General features: G+C 36.6%; 3 protein-coding genes across 4 annotated transcripts; all 3 read left to right on the top strand.

Annotated features, from left to right (window-relative positions):
- The first annotated feature begins 1,074 nt into the window (after positions 1-1,074).
- Positions 1,075-7,622, top strand: LOC147532088 (notchless protein homolog). Its single transcript, XM_086648548.1, has 14 exons — positions 1,075-1,343; positions 2,418-2,592; positions 3,050-3,131; positions 3,277-3,366; positions 4,015-4,140; positions 4,486-4,613; positions 5,056-5,255; positions 5,990-6,053; positions 6,151-6,261; positions 6,364-6,501; positions 6,665-6,807; positions 6,892-6,946; positions 7,083-7,139; positions 7,227-7,622. Exons 2-14 carry the CDS (start codon positions 2,440-2,442, stop codon positions 7,305-7,307), a joined length of 1,428 nt encoding a protein of 475 aa, XP_086504674.1. The 5' UTR covers positions 1,075-1,343; positions 2,418-2,439; the 3' UTR covers positions 7,308-7,622.
- Positions 7,623-10,786: 3,164 nt separating this feature from the next.
- On the top strand, positions 10,787-15,182 carry LOC147532087 (uncharacterized). Of its 2 annotated transcripts, XR_015227831.1 has the most exons (12): positions 10,832-11,108; positions 11,891-12,038; positions 12,245-12,316; positions 12,887-12,958; positions 13,372-13,443; positions 13,536-13,679; positions 13,782-13,862; positions 13,960-14,031; positions 14,126-14,197; positions 14,544-14,615; positions 14,709-14,862; positions 14,918-15,182. XR_015227831.1 is itself a non-coding variant. In XM_086648817.1 (11 exons), the coding sequence occupies exons 1-11, from the start codon at positions 11,024-11,026 to the stop codon at positions 14,797-14,799; spliced, it is 981 nt and encodes a 326-aa protein (XP_086504943.1). In that variant the 5' UTR covers positions 10,787-11,023; the 3' UTR covers positions 14,800-15,182. The 2 variants fall into 2 exon arrangements, 1 of the variants encoding a protein (XP_086504943.1); XM_086648817.1 differs by having other exon boundaries at positions 10,787-11,108; positions 14,709-15,182.
- A 2,007-nt stretch (positions 15,183-17,189) lies between these two features.
- Positions 17,190-23,221, top strand: LOC147532086 (glutathione hydrolase 3-like). The gene is made up of 7 exons (XM_086645910.1): positions 17,190-17,420; positions 19,962-20,284; positions 20,496-21,014; positions 21,371-21,606; positions 21,849-22,113; positions 22,223-22,360; positions 22,838-23,221. The coding sequence occupies exons 1-7, from the start codon at positions 17,315-17,317 to the stop codon at positions 23,123-23,125; spliced, it is 1,875 nt and encodes a 624-aa protein (XP_086502036.1). The 5' UTR covers positions 17,190-17,314; the 3' UTR covers positions 23,126-23,221.
- Positions 23,222-23,690: the final 469 nt, after the last annotated feature.

The following is a 23,690-nucleotide window of genomic DNA, read 5'->3' as shown; positions in this document are numbered from 1 at the left end:
CAATATGAGATGAATGCCTTTTGATGATTGGAAACATAATCAGCAAACACATTAGAATGGATCGTAATTCGATTTTGACCACAACCTTCATCTAAATCAGCTCCACCACAATCCCCATCAGAAATGGAAATCGCACTGTGCGAAGCACTTGCCATTAACGAACCACGAACCTTCATCTCTAACCCCTTAGCTGCAGCAGTCAATTCAATTCATATCGCAAGAAACCAGATGAAGATGAAGAAGACACAATTGCAAGAAACTAGAAAAATAAGAAGAAAACGAGCAAAATCTGAACTGAAATCCCTACAACTCTACCCATCGAGCAAACCAACACTTTCTCTCTCCTCTCAAAAAATCGCAATTTAGCACTTTCTCTCTCCTCATCGAGCAAAATCCTATAAATCTAAAAGCCATCATCAAACTGAAAACCCTATAAATCGCAATCAAGCACTTTCTCTATCCTCATCGAGCAAAATCATATAAATGTGAAAACCTTCATTGAACTGAAAACCCTATAAATCGCAATCCAACACTTTCTATCTATCGCTTCTTCAAAAATCGCAATCCAACACTTTCTCTCTCTTCATCGAACTGAAAACCCTATAAATTTGAACTGAAAACCCTATAAATCTACCCATCGGGCAAAATCTGAACTGGAAACCCTAAAAATCGCCTAAACTAACACTTTCTCTCTCATCTCCAAAAATCCTAGTTTGGTCATTTTAGATCACAACACATATCTGGGTTTTTAATATTTTCTCATCGTTTAACACAGATCTGAAGCTATCTCATCGGATCATTGTCTTTATCTACTAGTTATTTCATCGGATCATTCCGGTTGATGCCATTGATTTACTCTGGTGGTGTTTTTCTTTCCCCATCGATCATTGTTCCTAACCGCCAATTTTTAGTAAGAGATAAAAAGAGAGAAAGAGACTTTAGAGAGAGAGTTGACTACGGAAGCAAAAGAGGGTATTTTTGGAAAGTGAAAAAAGTTAACCGTTAATGGACCGTAACGGCAAAAAGAGGTATTTTCGATAAACTAGGGGCTACACGGGAAGCTGGTCATAAATTAGGGGCTATTTGGGAAACAACCACCTTTCTTTTTTTGGGCAAGGGTTTAGGTGTTTGAAGGGTTTAGGTGTTGGAAGGTTGGGAGAGAAGGCAGGCAACAAGAGAACGAAAGAACCCTAGGTAGTTTGAAAACTTTGAGACAAATTGATTAAAAAAAAGGAGCAGGTTCCTTCTTGGACGGATTACGAATCTTCGACTTCCTTCTCCCTAAACTAGACTGCCTGCATTTATCATCCTTCAGCCCACAATCAGTCCGGCGAATCAATCAGGTTAGCATAATCTAATACAGTCAAAGTTAACACAGTTTTATCCTTTAACTAGTCTGTTTTTTTTTTCCAGTTGATGTAACTTACTGCTTACGAATTAGGTTAACTAGGAGTGGGTAATTTCGTTTACTATCTGTTCTATAAGAAATTGCTCATTGAATTGCATTATTAAGTTCCTCCATTGATGAAGAATTTGAGTTGTAACAGTAACTAGACTTGGGGAAGATCTTGGATGTCTTAAGTATTCTGAAAATGATTGAGATAACCCACGAATTCGATTCTTTCTTTGAGTTCAAAACTCTAATTGATGATTGCTGTTGTTTATCCTGTCATAGTTTCTTATAAAAAGTCTTCACTTTGTTTAGCTCGTCATCATTTCCTTGGCTGATTTACTTATCCTTTTCACTGAAAATTTCTCAAAAATTCCCCATTTTTCAACTTTGTTTTTCGATTCGTTCCGAAACACATTTGCGAACTAAAGAGAAATATGAAAACCTCCTTGGTTTTCTTGATTTCTTGGGTATTGTTGTTCTGCTAATGGTGATGATAATCTAGAAGATGCCAAAATACAATTACCCCCAAAACTAGAAATACAAGGCTAAAAACAAAAAATCATTCATAATCAAATAGAATGACTGAACGAATTAAGTGCGCTTTTAAATTTTAGTTTTGGAAGTAGTAGATGCATTGAAGTAGAAGATAGGTTTTGTAGTAACTTCTTCACAATTTTTTCTTACTTACTTTAAGTGAGGGCTCTGCCTTCCCGGACCGGAAATCCTGGTTAAGCCGGAGGGTTAAGGTACACCTACTGGACTAGTCCAGGCCTATCTAGGTCACAAGAAGTTTCATAGGCGGCCCATTATTGCTTGAGGCGTCCTTTCTACTTGAATCCCCACAAAAATTTATAATAGAGAGCGCCTTTAACTATAAATGGAGCGGCTATAGAACTTCGTTTAGGTCAATCGATCAATCCATAGTTATTAGTCAGTTCTCATCACTCTTTCTCTTCTTTTATTTGGGCTCTTCTTTTCTGTTGTTCTTTTTGTTGATTTTCCTTTTTTCCTCTGTTAATTTTAGTTTCAGTTGAAGGATTTCAATCATGGTGTTCAAAGAACAGGAAGAGATGAACAATAACACAGTGATGTGTCTGTTAACAGACTCAGAAGCAAACCCTCTGGGAGCTCCAATTTCTCTTCCACAGAATACTGGTCCTCTACAACTTCAAGAAATTGTCAATAAACTCCTCAAGAATGTAAGACCCAAACTTATATTACTTTAAAGAAAAACAAGAACTTTTGACTTTGTATTTGCATATAGTCAGGTTTAAAGCAACATTCATGTTTTTACTTGTTTGATTATCTCTACTTAAGTTGCTTGAGAGCAGTAAGGTATTTGGTTGATATAGGATATACCATTATTTGTGGTAACCATGATTATTTCATTGCTTATCGATTCGTTTCGTTTCGTATTCAATTCATGGTTTGAAAAGGAAAGACTTGTTGGGTTTGTGAACAACACTGCTTGAGGCTTGGTGGGGAACTGAAAATTTTAAATTTGTGATATATTATTTGTAAATATTTTTGTTTGTTGGTCCAATCCGTCGTAGATGATTTGAGTTGTGTAACTGAGTTTTTCCTTGATGATTCTCTTGGATGTCATGTGGGTCATCTTCTTTGATCAAGAATATGCTGTGATTTTTGTGTTTGTAGGAGGAAAGATTTCCATATTCTTTTTTCATATCAGATCAGGAGCTCTTAGTGCAGCTTGGAGCTTATCTTCAAAAACATAAAGGTCAGTATAAAAACTTAATAATGTAATTACTTAATTTTCTGTTTCAATATTTTGATTTCGTTTTAGTCTCGTATGATATTTGGTTTCCCCGCCCATTAACAATAAAATACTGAGAACTTTAAGTTTCGCTGGGAACCTATTGTAGTTTCTGTGGAGAAGGTAGTACGAATTGTTTACCAGCCTCAAGCCATCTTTCGTATTCGTCCTGTCAATCGCTGCTCTGCTACTATCGCAGGTACATATTTTGTATATTATACCATTATTTCTTATTTTCCACCTGATATTTCTATGTTTCTTTCGCAAACCTGATACTAGAATCATCTTCAAAATTATCTTCTATAATTTGACTCCACGTCATTGATATTGTGTTTGCGTGGTTGCTAATTGGTAAATATCTTACTTCCAGAGTTCATAACTTCAACCAGATTTTAGTGGACACCTAGTTTTGAGATTTGGTGCTGTGTGGGTTAAACTTGTTTTAAGAGTGGATGCTGTACATATTTGTGGTGAAACTAGCATAATTTGGTTGCATCTTTGCTAGCCGATGTTTCACGCTGGGTAAGAAACCTTGAACTACGAGTCAGCCAAACAACAGAAGTAATACGAACAACAGAAGTGGTTTGATACATATCATTTTCTGTGTTCCAACCAGGCAACATATTAAGATAGGTCATAGGTTTGTCTCTGTTACTAGTGAAACAAGAACATAACTTTGTTAGTCCCAAAAAAATAAATGATCAATTATATATGGTAGGGCTTTACCAGTTACAGTCTCGTTTATTTTAGCTTTAATCTTGTATTGATAAAAGCAAATTTTCTTTTATCAAGCTTATTATAATTGATTAACTTCGAGATTTATTTGTCTTATAACCTTGCCATACAGGTCATACTGAAGCTGTTCTTACAGTTGCTTTTAGTCCTGACGGGCGACAATTGGCTAGTGGTTCTGGCGATACTACTGTTCGTTTATGGGACCTCAATACCCAGACTCCAATGTACACTTGTGAAGGTTGGATTTGAAAATTTCCTGACCTTCTTAGTTTTTACTGATTAATATATACTTATCTTAGACCTGGCTCAGTTGTGTTTGACGTTTGTTCTACATTTTCATCTCTTGGGAATTATTTGCATGTGACGTTCGACTAATTCCTACCACTATGAAACTACCTTGATATATCATCATTTGACTAAAAAGATTTTGAGAATTATAAGTAAATTTTATACCACTATGTTGGTAGATTTATTGTCAAGAACATTCCTTCTGTTCCAGTTTGTTCATCAACCACCCGAGTAACTTTTGTGGGTTGTGGCTCAAATGACACATACTCACATTATTCCCTCACAATTTATTCAGGGCACAAAAACTGGGTTCTGTGTATTGCATGGTCACCTGATGGTAAGCATCTTGTGAGTGGTAGCAAGAGTGGAGAACTGATAAGTTGGGATCCACAGACTGGAAAGCCGTTGGGCAATCAACTCATGGTAAAAGGGTCACCCTCTTATTTTGTTCAATGCAAGACAGATTGTTATTTCTCTTTATATTTCAGCTTTACAATTAATGATAAGTTGCCTACTGAAGAAAGTGGTTTAAGACCAAATACTTGAAGATGTTATTTGGCTCTTGGCTTTTGTTATGGTAGTTGGTATTACTTTGTGCATTTCTCAAAACAAAATCCTCTAGAGATTGGGTTTGGTAAACTGCCAAATGTATTAAAAAATAAATCCTAGGACAAGCACGAACAATTCCATATTGCATGTTTGGACATCACATGTTACCCTAAATACGAATTGATTGTGGATTCTGTTACATTGCACTCATTTTATACTATGCTACTCAATTGAAATCGACAAGTTAATTAGTAGCGGTAGACTTGTTGTATTTATTAGTTTCTGAGGTGATATTTAATGTTAAGGAATTCTACAGGGCCACAAGAAGTGGATCACTGCTATTTCGTGGGAGCCGGTACATCTAAGTTCTCCTTGCCGTCGATTTGTAACTTCGAGTAAAGATGGGGATGCGCGTATCTGGGACGTTTCTTTAAGGAAGACTGTTATTTGTCTAACTGGACACACACTTGCAGTAACTTGTGTCAAATGGGGTGGAGATGGAATGATATATACAGGGTAATCATGCTCTTTGATAGTTGTGATTTAGTATCAGCTATGGCGATTTTCTTTTGACAAATTGAGGCAAGAATCGCTAGATTTTGGACTTGTTGAGTAATATGACAGTGATATTGCTAAATGTATCTACTGAATAATCCTCTAGCTAACTTGAGAAGACATATTTTTTGAAAATTCAGGAACACATCTTTTAGCATTATTATGAAACACACGTTCTTCACTTCACTAGACGTGACCAAGCTATGAGCATGTCTGACTATGATAATATGTAAATGTCTCTGCATGGGTTATGTGCAATGATCCGACATTATTTATGTGCAATTGTTGATTCGCAATTATCATTCTGGGCTGCTAGTGATACTGCCCGATTTGGCACACTTGGGCCTCACGGTTTTAAAAGACCTCACTAGGGAAGGGTACTTAACCTTTTAAGAGGAGCACCACACTCCGTCTGACCACGGGCGTGGGATTGCTTTACAACTAACTTTGTTTAGAACTAGGGTTTGTTTTGCATTTTATGTAAAAATATATGTGCAATTCAGTATCTTTTTGAAAGACGTACTTGATTTCATTCCGAGCCAATCTTTTCTATTTCAAGCCGTTTGAGCAAGTATAAGTTAAGCCTAAAGGAGCATAAAACTAAATTAACAAAAATACAGATGTACAGACAGATCTAGCTTTTAAGAGTTCTTAGATAAGACCTGTTCCTTACGTTCTCAAGTACTTCCTTGCAGCTCTCAGGATTGTACAATCAAAGTATGGGAAACCACACAAGGGAAGTTGATTCGGGAATTGAAGGTAGGTTTATTTCTTTGTAACCACTGATCTTTCAGTTTCCCAATTTGATTATTTTATTTGTTTATTCTTGATGTGAGCTCTATGGTTTTTTATTTAGGGTCATGGACATTGGGTGAACTCTCTTGCTTTGAGTACGGAATATGTTCTTCGTACTGGTGCGTTTGATCATACAGGAAAACAGTATGCATCACCAGAGGAAATGAAAGAGGTCATCTTTCTCCCGCTAGGTTCATGTTCCTGTGGCTGTGAGTCTCTTTCTAGATAACATTTTATCGTTTCTAATTGGAGACTTCTTTTTGGGATATATCAGGTAGCTTTAGAGCGATACAACAAAATGAGAGGAAATGCTCCAGAAAGATTGGTATCAGGTTCTGATGATTTCACCATGTTCCTTTGGGAGCCTGCTGTCAGCAAGCACCCAATAGCCCGCTTAACGGGTCATCAACAGGTTAGAGTTTCTTTCTTGTTTTGAGCCCTACTTTTTTGATCTTTCTATGATGGAGTAACAATCAAGGTTATTTTCTAGTACCGGGTAAAAGAATTACAATTTTATAAGAAGGCAAATGCATTTGTATTTGAGTTGTACAGAGGAAATAATTTCTTGTTTACAGCTTGTGAACCATGTCTACTTTTCGCCCGACGGGCAATGGATAGCAAGTGCTTCTTTTGATAAGTCAGTCAAGTTATGGAACGGAACCACGGGAACGTTTGTTGCAGCTTTTCGTGGGCATGTTGGGCCTGTCTATCAGATTAGGTTTGTATTGTCATTTATACTTCCCTCCACGTCCCTTTTTTCCCTGTCACAGTTTACTTAAGCTTGATGTTTGTTACTTCACAGCTGGTCTGCCGATAGCAGACTTCTTTTAAGCGGGAGCAAAGATTCTACGCTGAAGGTAAATTTCGATCCTTTGTGAACGATGGACTTGTTATGTGGGTGTGTATTTTGATTCACGTTACTCTATATAATGTTTCACATGTTCGACCAAACATTTTCCCCTTCAAATTTTTGATCCTTGGATTCTTTACTAGGTTTGGGATATCCACAAGCAAAAACTGAAGCAAGACTTACCTGGCCATGAAGACGAGGTATCTTTATTTTGCTATACCCATATAATTTCACTGCAATTTACCTGTTGCTATATATCAATGCTTTTGATTGTTTCTGTGGAGAAGGTCTTTGCTGTGGACTGGAGTCCAGACGGCGAGAAGGTAGCCTCCGGTGGCAGGGACAGAGTGATGAAATTATGGATGTAGTAGAAAATACCAAGTTATTCAAAGAAGAGTCATAAGCTTGAAAGCATTCAGGGACAGAAGTACAATTTTTGATCGGACGAATCTTATAGTAGCTGCAAAACGAATCATTCCAACTGTGACATAACTTTGAGGTTCCTCGTACAAGTATTTATTAGTATTAGGTTATATAGATTTGAAGTACTGAGTGAATATGTTATTATTTATGAGCTCTTCTAGTTAGGAGCTTCAAAATTTTGGATGGAGATGCTTTTGTTAAGGTTTGTCTGGAAATTTATATTGTATGAATTTGTTTCTGTATACAGCTTTTGTGGTTGTATTGAGTCTAGAGCTTTGTGTATAAATTGGTCCACATCTAGGGGATTGTTTAAGGCCAGCGCTTTGGGGAAAGCTAAATAGTTTCCGGGGTGTGAAATTTTAAAGGGAATATGTAGAAATTTTAGAGATTTTCCGGGGAAATAAATTTTAAGGGGAAATAAAAAAAAACACTCCACCTCACCTCAATCTATCTCCACCTCACCTCACTCTCTCTCCACCTAACCTCTTTGTCTTCTCGGATTTGGTCGCCGGCCGGAAAATTTTCCGGCCGGCGACCATGAAGAAAAAAAAAAAAAATTTCACTCCCATTCTCTAGAAACTCTGACGAAGGAGTTTCCCTTCGCCGTAGTCCCGGTCTGTTCTTCAACAGACCAGATCGGGTCTGTTGAAGAACAGACCGGAACTCCGGCGAAGGGAAAGCCCTTCGCCGGAGTTTCTAGAGAGAGAGTGAAAAATATATATATATATTTTTTTTAATGGTCGCCGGCCGGAAAATTTTCCGGCCGGCGACCTAATCGGAGAAGATAGAGGTGAGGTGGAGAGAGAGCTGAGGTGGAGAAGTATTTTGCTTTTCCCCTAAATAAAATTGTCAAACAAAATTGACCAATTTTTGACCAAGTCTTCACACCCCGGAAACTATTTAGCTTTCTCCAAAGCGCTGGCCTTGTTTAATTTTGTTTCCATATCTCCATAGAACATTTCCAATAATACTATGTAATGATATAACAAATCCTTCAAAAACTTTTTGTTCTCCATTGTACTCGTATCTCATTGTTTGGTTCTGAGTTCTATTTCCCTAAAAGCTATTCTAGAGGTGTGGTATCTTCGCAGGTCTCTCCTAAGACCTAGATGTTTTACACATGGGTAGTTTAATTGAGTTAAGTTGTATGTTTTTCGCCTACTGTGTAAGAGTCAGCGTGAGACAATAAAGACGCCCCACTACTTCGCGGACTTTTGCCCCGCCCAGGACAACTTCACCTTCAACTCCAGCTGACGGTCCTCGTTTCGGCGACCCACATTAAATTGGAAAATCCTCCTATCTCTTTAGTATTTGACAATAACTCGTTTTGATTTGGCATCTTCAGTGCATCTGATTTGTCAGTTCATGCGTACCCCTCCACTGCACACTTTCAGGCGGCAAAGCATATTCTACATTACATCAAGGGTTTGCAATTATATTCAGATTCTTCATCTTTTTGTCTTATTGCCTACTTCAGGTTGATTGGGTTGGTTGTCCTGATACTCTCGTTCCGCTACAAGATTCTTTATTTTTCTGGGCTCCAATTTGATTTCTTGAGTGCTAAGAAGCCACCCACAATGTCTATCTCTAGTACGGAAGCTCAATCCATTACCACCACGGTGACAAATGTTTTTTTTTGAAATGGACTACAATCTATGTTAGTCATTACATTACATTAATACATCATCAAGATGTGATAAACACGATAACTGCATAAGTTAAACCACTAATTTAAAGAACTACCGACCAACAAAATATTAGAAACTCTATAGTCCAACGAACTTATTATTTATATCCTTTGATTGTCCAAATTCAATAAGGGATGGATTGGAGATGTTAATTGGGTTATTTTTTAGGTGAAAAATAAAAAAAGAGGTATGAAATGAAAGTTTTTTTTTTTTTTTTGTTGAAGGTATGAAATGAAAGTTGATCTTGGAGGGTTATTTTGGGTGAATGGGTCATGTTTAGATAGTGAAAATGGAATTAACCTTAAAAAAAAGAAGGTATAAACAAGGGTTAATTTGACATGGACCCCATTTATTTAGTGATATTAGGACTTCACCCTTAAAATCAAAAGTGTTCTGGCGTTAACCCCCAATTAGCGTTTATCCGTCATTTTCTCGTTAAATGGTTGGAGTGTGAAACACACGCGTGGTTCGTGACAAAAATACCCTCTATTTGATCCTCCAACTAATCCAACGGTGAAAAATCTTTCTCGTGATCAACGGTTGTGAAATAACCCTAGCAACCCACCATTGTGAACATCCCATCTTCATAAACCACCATCACCTTAGAGTTCATCTTCAACTGCCATCATGACCATGATCACCATAGTCATCTTCACTGACTACCACCATCATCATCCCCACCATTTCCATCCCCATCATTTCCATAATTCCTTTCAAAATTGAATACCAAATTCAAAGCTAAGAAGCAACAAGAGAGAGAATCTCCATTCTTATTATTAAGAGATGAACCAGATGTACTTAGTTTATAGAGTGAGAAAGTACACCACCAAAAATCCACTTTGCAACACGAAGAACACATCATTTCCATCATTTAAAGCCTAAAACAGTACACACTCATTACAAGTTTCAAACAAATAGTAAAATTGAAATCCACTAAAATACCTTAACAATCAATTTTCCACCTAGGTACTCATCATCTTCACGTGGATCAAGAGCACGAAGGAAAAGACTCCAAACCCATAAGTATCGTTCCAATCATCTGTATGACCATCAAGGATAAGAATCCCAAGTTTCAAATCAGACCCAATTCGAATATCAAAGTCGGATCCACAACTCCATTCACCTCCTTCTTTGTGGGATTTCACAACTCAACACCATCACTTTTCGAATGACATCGCAATTTCTCTTCGTGCACCCCGAGTAAAGAAAGAGACAATTTAAAGCTACATGAGTCTTCATCTCACAAACTTGACACAAGACTTCCTGTAAACGAACATAACTCATAACTTTTGAGATAACACCCCACTGTAAATATATTAATTAGAGAAGGACCCCCAACCGAAATAGAAGAGAACAAAGTGTACCTCAGTTGATGAACTAGACGTAGCTCATCCTCCCATCGTTTTGGCGAAAATGAACTCACTTCCTTAGTTCAACCCTCACAAAACCTCAGCATCCCTTGATTGACTCTCTTGCTTTATATAGAGTTTTAGGGTTCCAAATGTTAGAGCTTCAAGGGGTTTTTGGGTGAAATTTCAACAGCTATTTTGAATGGTCATTTCACAACCGTTGATCACGAGAAAGAGTATTCACCGTTAGATTAGATGGAGTATCAGATGGGGGTATTATTGTCACGAATCACGCATGTGTTTCACACGCCAACCATTTAACGAGAAAATGACGGAAAACGCCAATTGGGGGTTAATGCCAGAACACTTTTGATTTTGGGGGTGAAGTCTAATATCACTAAATAAATGGGGTCCATGTCAAATTAACCCTATAAACAACAAACTACAATTCCGAACTTTTCTAACTGAAGTGGACAACACTGATGTTTCGGTGGAGAAGATGACCTTATACAAGATTTGATTTTTGTTCTACAAAGAGAGAGAGAGAGAGATGGTGAATTGAAATATAATTTCTTAGATCTTCTTTCACTTCTTAATATCAAAGAATTCTTCTGGGAAGTGCTAATGGCGTCACAATCTTCATTAACATTCATTTGCATTTTCCATCTGCTATTATTTGCTGCTCACTCCAAAACCCTTAAAAGAGATGGTAATCTCAGATCCTTCACTATCCACTTTGTAATTTTAACAAAGATTAATTTGAAGATCTATTATTCATACTGATTCATTTACTAGTAGAATTGAGAGCATATTATTCTGATTTCAGTTCACCTATCAAATTCTTGTTCTGATTTCGATTCTTTTTAGTGTAGTAGCTTAGTTGATAATGATAATCAATTTCATGAAAATGCACATTTACATGTTAAATTTGTTGTTTAATACTTGTAAGGTTTAGGTATTTTATTGGATCAAGGTTGCCATTAATAACTAGGTTTTCAATTGGGTATTTGTGCAGCATTTGTATCTTCACTTCTTTTTTAGTTACCCGAAAGGAAAATGATAGAAGAGGCTAAAAAAGTAGACCTACCCTAGACCCAGATAAGAATCCACCCTCCATCAAGAGTGAAAAAGTCCATCAAGAGAGAGAAAAATATTTGATTTCGTGTAACTGTGGTTTAGGGCTTCATGCTTTGCCTTGTAGCCTCTTCTAGCATTATTCTACCCGAAATTAGGAAGAACTTCAAATGCCCTTTTGGAAGATTATGATTCAACTAGGCTACAAGAGACGAAAATAACATGATTTTGTTTGATACTCAGGCAGAGTTAAATTATTTGTTGGTGTTCCTTTTTGCGGTTTTGGGCAAAAAGGCACCAAATGGCCAAGTGATAGGAACGTTAATCAAACTAGGGGGCGAAGTTCCCCAGACCATAACTAAGGGGGTATAATCTTGTAATCTATAACGATATAAAGTGACAACGTTTCGGGTGCAGTTAAAGCATTAAACGAAATCAAGGCATCTCTTGGATGGAGGGTGGTTTATTCATGGATTGGAGATGACCCATGTGGAGATGGTGATCTACCACCTTGGTCTGGTGTTACTTGCACTTTGCAGGGAGACTATCGGGTTGTGACGGAATTGTAAGTAAATTTATGAATTACTATGCCAATTGAGTGGTAGTCCAATCCAATTATTATACCTTTGACTGTGACATCAAAACAACAAAAATAGAAAAATAAACAAGTTCGTATAGATTACTTCGTTTTGTGTTATAATGATGGGATTGAGGGATTAGTTTTATGAAGCGGACATTTTAATCCTTATAACAGTCGGCCCTTGACTGCAGGGAAGTCTATGCTGTATCAATTGTTGGCCCTTTTCCTACTGCTGTAACCAATCTGCTCGATCTCACAAGATTGTAAGTACCTTCTCTCTTGCTGGTGTTTCTTGTCTTATGAATATATGCGGCAATTATGATATTCATTCAAGCTTAGTTTGAGCGTTAAAAATGGTTGTCGAACTTGAAGAATTCTCAGTATCTATTTGCTAGGTAATGAAGTCATCTGCAGACATTTGATTATGCATATCTTTTGCTATGAAAAGTGATGTATTAGCGAAACAATATCTAATTTAGTGGGCGGGGAAGGAGTGGATCTGCTAAAAAATATGAATACTTTCAGATAGGACCTGCATAGTCAGCTAAATGTCGTTTAAAAGGACACCAGATGCTTATATTATACTTCGCATGACTCTTCGTGACTTTTCATCTGTCTTGTTCACAAACTAGAAAGTTAGAAAGGAATTTTTCTAGCTTTTAAAATGTCAACTTGGGGTACCCTAAGTTTAAGGTTTAGAGATATGGTAAGTTATTCTCAGTTTCCTATAGCTATACTCTTGTTCGTTAAATTCATCGTTGAAGTTCTTTTTGTCGTATCAAAAGCTTATTCTGCAATTAAGTACTTATCATCTTTATGTTTTTAAATGACAGGGATCTTCATAATAACAAACTGACTGGGCCAATCCCTCCTCAAATTGGACGGCTGAGACGTCTTAGGATTCTGTATATTACCGCTAACTTTTGTTACTGCTGTAGTAATTTCTATATCCATTTTAGCATCATTTTGTTGGTTTTGTTGAAAACTATGACGCTTACAGTTTATATAGATAGAGGAATGGAAGTAAATATTACAATATTTATGAAACAATAACAAAAGTACGTCCAGGGATGTTGTTGTGAGTCTAGGCTTGCCTAGGCAAGAGTAGAGGCTCCTCGTCTCTCCTAGCGCCCCCAAGAACATAGACACATTGTTCAATAATTAGTCATTTCTATACGTTATCTTGTCTGGTCGACCTGCCTTTGGGCTGTTGAACTTAATTAGCGAGAAAATTTACATTTCATTTTAGGTAGAGTTCGATATTTGTCTCCGTCTCTAATTTTCTTCTTCGATGCCCTAACCTATTTTGGTATTTCAGAAATTTAAGGTGGAATAAGCTACAAGAAGCCATTCCTCCCGAAATCGGTGAACTTAAAAGATTGACTCATTTGTTCGTAATTCCAAAATCTCATATGATTCATATCCTTTCATGACATTTTCTAGTTTCCAGCTCACTGATTCCATCTTTTTGAATTTCCACAGGTACCTAAGCTTCAATAGTTTCAAAGGAGAGATACCGAAGGAGCTTGCCAATCTCCCTGAGCTCCGGTATCTCTATCTCCATGAAAATCGCTTCATTGGACGTATTCCTGCAGAACTAGGAACTCTTCCAAACTTACGACACTTGTAATTCTTCTCTTTTCATCATAGTTTACTTGATAAAAAAACTCATGTTTGTTTGTCTTGTTAATTTTTAAGTTTCCAACATGTTATATACATCGTGCACAGGGATGTCGGCAATAATCATTTGGTTGGCACCATAAGAGAGCTCATCCGTATAGAGGGAAGCTTTCCTGCTCTACGGAACCTGTAATACTTCGATTTCCACGTGTCAAATTTGTTATGCAGTTATGTCAAACACTCTCTGCTACTAGTATACTGAGTTTTATCATCGTCATTTATATAGGTACCTGAATAACAACATTTTAACTGGAGGAATTCCGGCACAGCTTGCGAACTTGACAAATCTGGAGATCTTGTCAGTGCTGCTAAACTGCTAATTACTTGGTGATTACACTTTGACTGCCATTAATATTACAAAATTTACGAAGTTTATTTCTCTTGTTCTATAGGTACTTGTCCTACAACAAAATGTCTGGAACTATTCCAGCAGGACTTGCCCAGATTCAGAGATTGACTTACTTGTGAGTCTTCTTTTTATATCTCTTTGAAGTTTGAATCTACTTTAAAATAAACCCCCAAGTGGTAAAATATCGTTGTTCTAACAATCCATCTTTTTCGTAATATATAATGTAAAAGAATACACGGTTATGTTATGAAATGATAAAGGACTATTATAACGAGAAAAACAAAAGATCTTTATATTTTTTTTTTGTTGAAATCAAAAGATCTTTATATAACGAGAAAAATGGTTCTTATTACCAAACAAATGGCCGTTATTAACGGTAATGAAATAGTCGTTATATGAAAAATTCGGGTATGCCTTAAGCAGCATACATGTCAACTTAATCTTTCTCCATGGGATTTCAGGTATTTGGATCACAACCAATTTACTGGCAGAATTCCAGATGCCTTCTACAAACATCCCATGTTAAAAGAAATGTACGTTACCTTCTTCCTTTTAAAGACTGACAGACTTTTACCTCCTGCAAACCTAGTTCTGCACAATATTGACTTCAAAAACTCTATATGCAGGTATATCGAAGGAAACGGATTCCGGCCAGGCGTGAATCCAATAGGTGTGCATAATGTCCTTGAAGTTTCTGATACCGACTTCTTGTTTTAACTGGTGCACTGCTGCATCATCGAAAATCAGCTGAAGAAATGCCAAGTTATCTTTATGTTGTAGGCTAATGATCGTCTCTGTAAACACATTTCACTCTATTTAATCATATTGCTTGTAGTAAAAATTAGGTTATCATATCTGTCACTCTTGTCGAAGAATATTGGTAAGCATATAAATAGTATGCCCTTCCAGCTCCAACTATGCAGAGGCAGAGAGTGAATTTATGTACATAGTATCAGAACCTGGCTCAATAAATTTTGGGATTGATTCTTCTCTCATCAAGTTTAAATGCATCAGTTCCTTGTCGAATCCGAATGTGTTGTCTTTATGTTCAAATACTTGGATAATTTAATCAAATTGAAAAACTTGAATTATTCGAAAAACTTGGTCTCTAAACCGGATACTCTATCTGCTCATTCATCTTCCCTAGTACTTCATAAATCTCCTCCATTTCGGGGTGGGTTTTCTCATCAGCAATAATCTCACGAACGAAACCATTAACTTCAATCAAACTACAACTCAGAAGTATCTTATCTACTCTATCTTTCATTTTCTTTCTTATTCTCTTTCAATCTTTGTATTTTCAGGAAGCTGCATACATGTTAGAGAGAAGAACATAAACCCCACTATGACGCTCCAACTGCACAAGTCGCTCACCTGCAACTCCAAGCCATTGTTTCCTCGGAAGGACTACATGAACTTGACGTTCTCGCGGTTAGTTCTTTTGCTTCCTCTAATAGCCCAGGCCCAGCTTGTCCAAGAAACCGATCATAGGATATAATGTTCACTTTTCGGTTCAATCCCATCATTCTTTTTTCATACAAATAAACAATTCAAAACCTTTATACGCCCTATTCAAATAACTATAAGCAGAAAGAACAGCAAAGAATGTTATATCATTAGGTCTAAACCAAGATTTCTCCATCTACACTAAACAGCTCAAGTCCATTTTGGAGATCTCCATTTATTGCCAATCCCATGGAAACTCTTTTATTTTCTAGCGATTGTTATAGCTGCCTCTCATTACTGTTATATGCAGTTATGCACTCCTTCCCAAATGAACCTCACAAAATTTGGCTCCCTAATGTTATATACGCTCACCATTTTTACTCGAAACACTCTCAGTTTTTACCCGATACACTCACCGTTATTCAAGTTTGCAGTTTCGCACTTAAACCTATTTTTACCATAACACACTAACTTTTCCTATGCCGACACGTGTTAGTCAATTGCCTTGATCAGTTTCTTTCGTAAGATGAAATCGATTCTGTATTGCAACTATCAGAAAGATGAAACCGTTGCTATACTCAGTGGCGTGGCCGAGATTTTCGAGGCCCGGTGCGAAATTTCTTCTAGGGGTCCTTCTTATGATGTGAGAACTAAAAAATACATGCGATATAATAGATGAATATTTAAATAGTTTGTCCGAGGAATTTTTTTCATAAAATATCATGAAATACATATGTTTATGTAAGAAAAAGAAGAGTTAATTCTGTTTTGGCCCCCAATTTGTGACCAACTCACTGTTTTGGCCCCCATAAGTGTCCGACAGTTCGTTTTGGCCCAAAAAATTTCCTATTTGGCCCCAAATTTTATCCAACCTTTCAATTCTACACCCATGACATTTCTGTAATTTATTTTTTTCTCTGTCCACCTAATATAACAGTTACCACGCCGGAAAAAAATTGCCAGAGAAAGGTCGCCGGCCGACAACTTTTTCCGGCAACCTCAATTTTTTTTTTTATCTTCTTCTCCAATCTTTCATCTCCTTTTTCTCTCCTCTTCCATGTCACACTCTCTCCCTCATCTTCTCTCTCTTTCTCCCTCCTCTACTCTCTTTCTCTCTCTCTTATCTCTCTATTTTCTCTTTTCCGACGAAGGATAAAGGTATCCTATGCCAGAAACCGTCTGGAATCCCAGACCAAGAGAGGTTATATTCGTTTAAGATTTCCCAGACGAAGAGGAGTCTGGATCTGGGGTTTTCCCCAGATCCAGACGATTTCCGGCGAAGGATACCCTTATCCTTCGCCAGGGAGAGAGATAGAAGATAAGAGAGAAAGGAGGAAGAAGAGAGAGAATTTTTTTTTAGGTTTGAAGTCGCCGGCAGGAAATTGGCCGGCCGACGACTCTCGCCGGAGAAGATGATGAGTTGGCTAGAAGATGAGGAGTTGGCTAGAAGATGAGGTGGCAGAGAGAGGTTATGAGATGGAGGAGAGAGAAATGTTGACTGGTTAACGGTGTTATAACGGAATCTTAAAAAGGGGGCCCATATGAGTATTTTCGCTAATCTAGGGGGCTAGGCAGGAAACTGGTCACAAAGTTGGGGGCCATTTGGAAAATAACCCTAACTAAAATGGTATTTACGTCTTCTTTGCACAAAATTCTTATTTGTCCGGTCTATTCTATAAATGAAGATTCTATTTCAACAACCAATCATAAGTCATAACCTTCTCTTCCTCTCTCTCCATCTTTCTCTCTCTTTCTCTCACCAAGAATCAAGAATCTGCTTCTGAAGATGGGCCAAAAAACCTTCAGAACTCCATTACTACAATCTGTTACGCCACTCAACAAGATTTGGTCCAAAGCTACCTTGATTTCAATTTCTATTCTCACAATTATCAGTGAGTTCTTTCTTCTTCTTCTTCTTCTTCATTTCCTCAATTTCCCCTCTCTCTCTTTAGAATTTAATTTATAATCTCTTTATTTTGATTCCTACCCAAACAATTATAATTACTTACTATCAATTCTTCATCATAAATTTCAGACTTTTTTTTTTCTCTCTCTCTCTAGAAATTGAGGAATTTGATTATGAACTTAAAACATAAAATGGTCCCTTAACTTCTTGTTATTAGTAGTATAATTTTTATTTCTAATTAGGCTTCTCTCTATCTTCTTCAACCAAATTTTGTACTATATTCATTGAACATTTGATTCATTTTAGAGGTCAAGAAAAAAAAGGTATCTATTTGACTTTTGAGTTCTGAGTTAATAAGAAACGTCTTTTGCTATTTGCTCCTTCATTTTCTTCACCCAATCCCAATAAAGTTATAGTTTTACTCCCCTTAGTATAAACCTTCTTACTGTATTTTCTTGGACTAATTTCAATTTGACCCCGAATTTGTGACCAACTAGAAACGTCGACCCCCTACTTGTCTAGCATTTCACTTTTATCCTCAAACACACGGTTCTATTAGTCAAATTTAATAATTGATAATCTTTTCTGTTAACGAACATGTTTAAATTTGTAATAACAAAAATTTCTGATGTTTTGGAAGAATAGATCGAAAATGTGGAAAAATGTTCCTTACTTTTTGTCTAATATGGCTTGTAATGCTAATCTCTTGACTTAATGTTAATATATCTTTTAACAAAAAAAAAAAAAAAATTAAAACCCCAAATGAAATATTTCTAAAATAAATTTTGGATGGAAATATTAATGTCCTTCTTGTTCACAACTCATAAGTGTATTTCAACTGGAAAAAAAAAATTTTCATGATGTAACCTACTACATAATTATGCGTAGTTGTTAGTAGTGGCGAGGATGATAGGGGGATTCTCTCCTACCTCCCTGGTGTACTTCTCCTAATAGGACAAAAATAATTTTAGTCTTTTAAAAGTATTGCGAAAAGACTAAATATCTCTTGTCTTATCAATCATCCTACGGAATGAAGTACACCAGGGAGTGTACCGAGAAGTACCTCATCATTTTTGTAGTAGTAATGGGATTTCATTGTTCATTATTTTACTATAGGGTAGTTTAAAGGCGCTCTCTATAAGTGTTATGGTGCTTCCCTCAAGGCAAGTTTGAGAGGGAGTTTGTGAAGGAAGGAGACGCATATAACTATTCCAGGAGGCCTATATTAAATCATTTAACTCCACCTATCCAAGGGAACTAATTTTATTTATTAATACCCACTTTGCATTGTTATCTATGAGAAAACCCATACGTAATTCAATACATGAAATATCACATGTTAATGCATAGCTTTCTAGTCAATTTTTATGAAATGGTATTTTTAATCCAGCAAAAAATGATATATGTACCCAGATTGTTAGACACCACCAATAAAATAATCTGTATTTGGTGGATACAAGATAATGTTACTTAATGAAAGTCGGTATCAATTAGTGAAGACTTTTTTTTTCTTTTTTTTTTTTTTTTTTTTTTGTTGAAAGGAAGACTTTTTTTTTTTCTTGAACTGTATTTTCTTCACACTGTTAAACTCTTGTCCACATATCAACTTAATTGTCATTAACTTTGTTAATATTGACTAAAAAAGTTATAATCTATATTCATGAAATATTTCAAATTTAATTTTGAAGAGCTATAATATTAGTAGATTCCAAGTCAAACATCACAGTTTGAGCAAGAAATAACATATAATATTTTTAAGGACGCACATAATAGATAGAGTATCCCACATCTAACTCATGATGGGGATTGGGGTGGAGATTGCCCTAATTAATGTCTTTTGGTTTATAGACATTTTAGTCCGGACTCATAAGGCTTTAGGTAGTATTTTTTTTGTAAGTTAGATATGAAATCTGCTTTTTGTCTAAATTGACTAGAGTTAGATTTCTAAACGTTAATTTGCTTTTTCTTTGACTTGTGACTTTTTTTTTCATCTTAATGGTTGAGTTGGGTTGATTTTGGGCATTTGATTCACAAGGTTCCGACAATGAGAAAAACAGAAGAACCACCTTTAGATTTTCGTGGAATAATATTATATTGAAAATGCTATTTGGTCCGACAAAAAGAAGCCTGATTGGCAAGGCAAATTGTTGATGTCATGTGCTAAAATTGCCTTGTTGGGCCATTCAGGCAACTTTTTGTCAGTAGTTCCAGTAGCATTGTTGATAGTACAATACTTTCACGACCTGTATCACAAAATTTAAGGGAAATGCTAAAGTGTACAAAGAATCTTTGACAAGATTCTTGACAAAATTCTAAAAGAACGGTCCCGATCAAAATCAAACTTTGAAAAACTTCGATCAACTTTTGTCTTTTAATGAAAATGAGTCATTAAGTCGAGAATTTTGTCAAAGATTCTGTACATGTAGCACTCCCGAAAATTTAAAACTTGAGCTAGTAAGATCATTTGTCTACCTAACCGAGATTGGTTAATACTCACTCAGCAAAATTTGGTGGTGTATGAATTTAGTTGTAGGCTTGGCAATTGGTGGAGGTTCAATCATATGGAGCTCGAGTGAAGAGAAGTCTACTGGAGAAGCAAAGGGAGATGTAGTTGAGTCTGTGCACGGCGTGGTTGCTGCAGATGATGGCCGTTGCTCGGAAATTGGGGTGGCGACTCTAAGAGAAGGCGGCCATGCTGTTGATGCAGCGGTGGCAACAGCTTTGTGTCTAGGAGTCGTGAATCCAATGGCGAGTGGGATAGGAGGTGGTGGTTTCATGATTGTGAAACCATCAAGTTCACAAGCTCAAGCTTTTGACTGTAGAGAGACTGCACCTTTAGCTGCTTCTCAGGTTCATAATAATCTCTTGGTCTCTTAATTTACAGTGCATTGCTAAAACCCAATATTTAGAACAAAAAGTAGTGCAAATCGGTCACCGGTGTAACCATGATCTAACAATTAGTAGTGCAGACAGATCTGACTATTAAACTTACACAAGTTTCGCGGTTTCGAATTTTTAATCTTCCATAGTTCTTAATCATATAAATTGTTGAAAAACACAGGATATGTATGAGAAATCCCCAAAAGCCAAGTTTCTTGGTGCACTATCAATGGGTGTACCAGGTGAGTTAGCTGGTCTTCATGAAGCATGGTTAAAGTATGGCAGATTATCATGGAACAAGCTATTCCAACCCGCTATTCGACTAGCTAAAGACGGGTTTTATGTCGCTCCTTATCTTGCACAAGCTATTAAGAAGGGTAAGAGTAAAATCATGGCCGATCCTGGGTTACAAAGTGTTTTTGCACCAAATGGGAAATTGTTGCAGAAAGGTGATACTTGTTACAATATTGAGCTTGCTCAAACTTTAACGGCAATTGCAGAACAAGGGGTAGGAGTGTTTTATAATGGAAGTGTTGGAGAGAAGTTTGTTAATGATGTGAAAGAAGGCGGTGGGATTGTAACAATGGAGGATATGAGGAATTACAGAGTTGAAGTGAGTAATGCCATGGCTGTTGATGTCATGGGATTTACTATTCTTGGAATGCCTCCTCCTTCTAGTGGTACTCTTGGGTTATCTCTGGTATGTAAACTTCTACTCTTATAATCTCTTGATCTCGGCTTGAAAAATCGAAAACGGCCGTTCTACTAGCTTTTCAGTCTCTCTCTGTTTCTCGGTGAAAAAAAGAAGCTAAAAGATGAGATAGAAATTAGAAAATGATAACGAAAAACTTGTAAGGATAAAAAGAAAGAAACAGAACTCAACAATTAAATGGTGGTGCTGTTAGTTAAGGGACTAATATAGAGACCAAAACGAAAGTTAACCAAAATTTTTGGGGCCAATTACAAACTATCTCATCCTAAAGGTGAAAGTTCTGTTTTTAGAACTATAGGTTTAGTAGGATTAAGTTTTCATGAAACTATTGTGATAACTTGCAGGTGCTAAACATTTTAAATAGCTATGGATCGTTGAATTCAGCGAAGGGGTCGTTGGGTCTTCATCGGTTAATCGAAGCGTTAAAACATATGTTTGCCATTCGAATGAATCTCGGTGATCCGAAGTTTGTAAATGTAACAAATTACGAGTTTGATATGCTTTCATCATCATTTGCTGCTCAAGTTCGACAACAAATATTCGACAATACAACTTTCCCCCCTGCTTACTATATGAACAAGTAAGATCACATTTATTTTAATTCTCCATAAGAGAAAGCCAAGTCCTAGGGATTTAGACCATAATTACATTTTTTAACTCTCGAAAACAGAAACTTTTGTTAAGACCTAGGTATTTAGACCATAATACCCTTAAATGCCATTCTAAGGGGCCTAAACCCCATCTAATCCACCTCTAGATTATCTAGTACATAGCATTATTATCAACATACTAATATGTTATATAAAATTGAGAATGCATCAGATGGAGTCAGCTAAGAGACCATGGGACAAGCCATTTTTGCGTCGTAGATTCAGAAAGAAATGCTGTATCAATGACAACCACTGTTAATTACGGCTTCGGTGGTGGTGTTCTCTCTCCTTCCACAGGCATTATACTCAACAACGAGATGGACGATTTCTCGACCCCAACGGAGAAGAGAAAGGATAAACTTCCTCCAGCTCCATCAAATTTTATAGAACCAAACAAGAGACCTTTATCCTCAATGACTCCAATTATCATCCTTAAGGTACTTGGAATGAATTTGATGCTTTAGTGGTGTACTTTGAAAATTTAGAATTGAATTATTTCTCTATAACTAAACACTTTCTTTCCGCTGGGGTGGTTTTTGATTCTAGGACAATCAGTTAGCCGGAGTTATTGGTGGCAGTGGCGGGCTTTACATAATTCCGGCAGTGGTTCAGGTTTTCCTCAACCATTTTGTACTTGGAATGGAACCTCTTGCTGCAGTTCAACATCCAAGGATCTACCATAAGGTTTCCTTTTCTTTTTGAACTTTTTCAATACATTGTGTTTTTCTTTTCATGAAAAGGAAAATATATATATATATTTCTTCCAAATAACGTCGGAATAAATAGAACTTATGAGTTCACTTGGGATCGATGTTACCCAAATCACACTGTATTATATGTTAGAGTAGGTAATGTTTCAGAGGAGTATCAAGTGACTCCAGACCTAGCGTTAATAGGATGATATACAGATGGAAAGGCGAAGGATACTACCCCACATTGTATGAACAATCATACTAGAGGCCTGCATGAGAGGGTGCTATATGTACTCTCACACTATCCCCTTCTACACTCCCAACCCCGCCTTAAATTTTATGTGTCTATGTTAAAGTTCTTAATTTGCTATTTTCTTCGCGACTAGCTCTTGAATTTTATGTGTCTATGTTGAAGTTCTTAATTTACCATTTAATAAAATGAAGTAAACATTTGTCTTAAATGATGCAGTTAGTGCCAAATGTGGTGTTGTATGAGAATTGGACAGTGATAGATGGAGATCACATAGAACTTTCAGAGGAAAAGAAGAGATTCCTGAGAGAAAGAGGACATGAATTGAAGGGTCAACCAACTGGAGCTATCTGTCAACTAGTTGTTCAAAATCTTCAAAACCCCATTTCTAAGAATGTTATGAAGTTTATGGCAAGAAAATTTATTGAAGAAGATCAACAAGTATTCCATGGCATGCTAACTGCTGTAAGTGATCCTAGGAAAGATGGAAAGCCTGCAGGCCTTTGATATTTGATACTAAATTTAATTGCACATAAAATGACTTGAGTAATACTTCCTTCCATTCTCTCAAGCTTAGATTGTATATATAATTGTTTTCCATCATTTGATTCTCATTTCATCATTAATTTATATTTGTAAAAAGGTGTGAAAATCTAGCTCGGTGTCTCGGTTGTTCAAGTTAACTGAGAGCTAAAGAGTGAGAGAGAGCAGGCGAGATTGAGAGAATGGAGAGAGGTTCTAGCCGAGAACTAAGGAGAGAAAGAGAAACATGAATATAAATTCTATAGTAACAAATAAATATTAGAGATAACTACAGGTATTAGAGATAATAACAGATAATTATTAGACGTTGTTACGGCGATATGGAGAAGCCAACAACCTTTGGTTGTAGTGGTAAGAGGTTTAGTCTTCCAATTTAGCCTACTATATATTCTTCCTTCTCAATTATCCTCTGATACTGATCTCGCAAAAGCTTCCCATTCTCCCAAAGTCTCTGACCTATCATCTTAGAAGTCTGGAGTTAAGAGCTAGACGATCTGCGATCTAGCAGTAAAGAGTTAGAAGTACCAAT

The sequence above is a fragment of the Eschscholzia californica genome, unplaced genomic scaffold (genome assembly GCF_041429995.1).
Source record: "Eschscholzia californica isolate CP2 unplaced genomic scaffold, dmEscCali1.0.p SCAF_6, whole genome shotgun sequence".
Taxonomy (NCBI): Eukaryota; Viridiplantae; Streptophyta; class Magnoliopsida; order Ranunculales; family Papaveraceae; genus Eschscholzia; species Eschscholzia californica.
The sequence above is the reverse complement of the archived record's forward strand: the minus strand, read 5'-3'. Positions and strand labels throughout refer to the sequence as shown.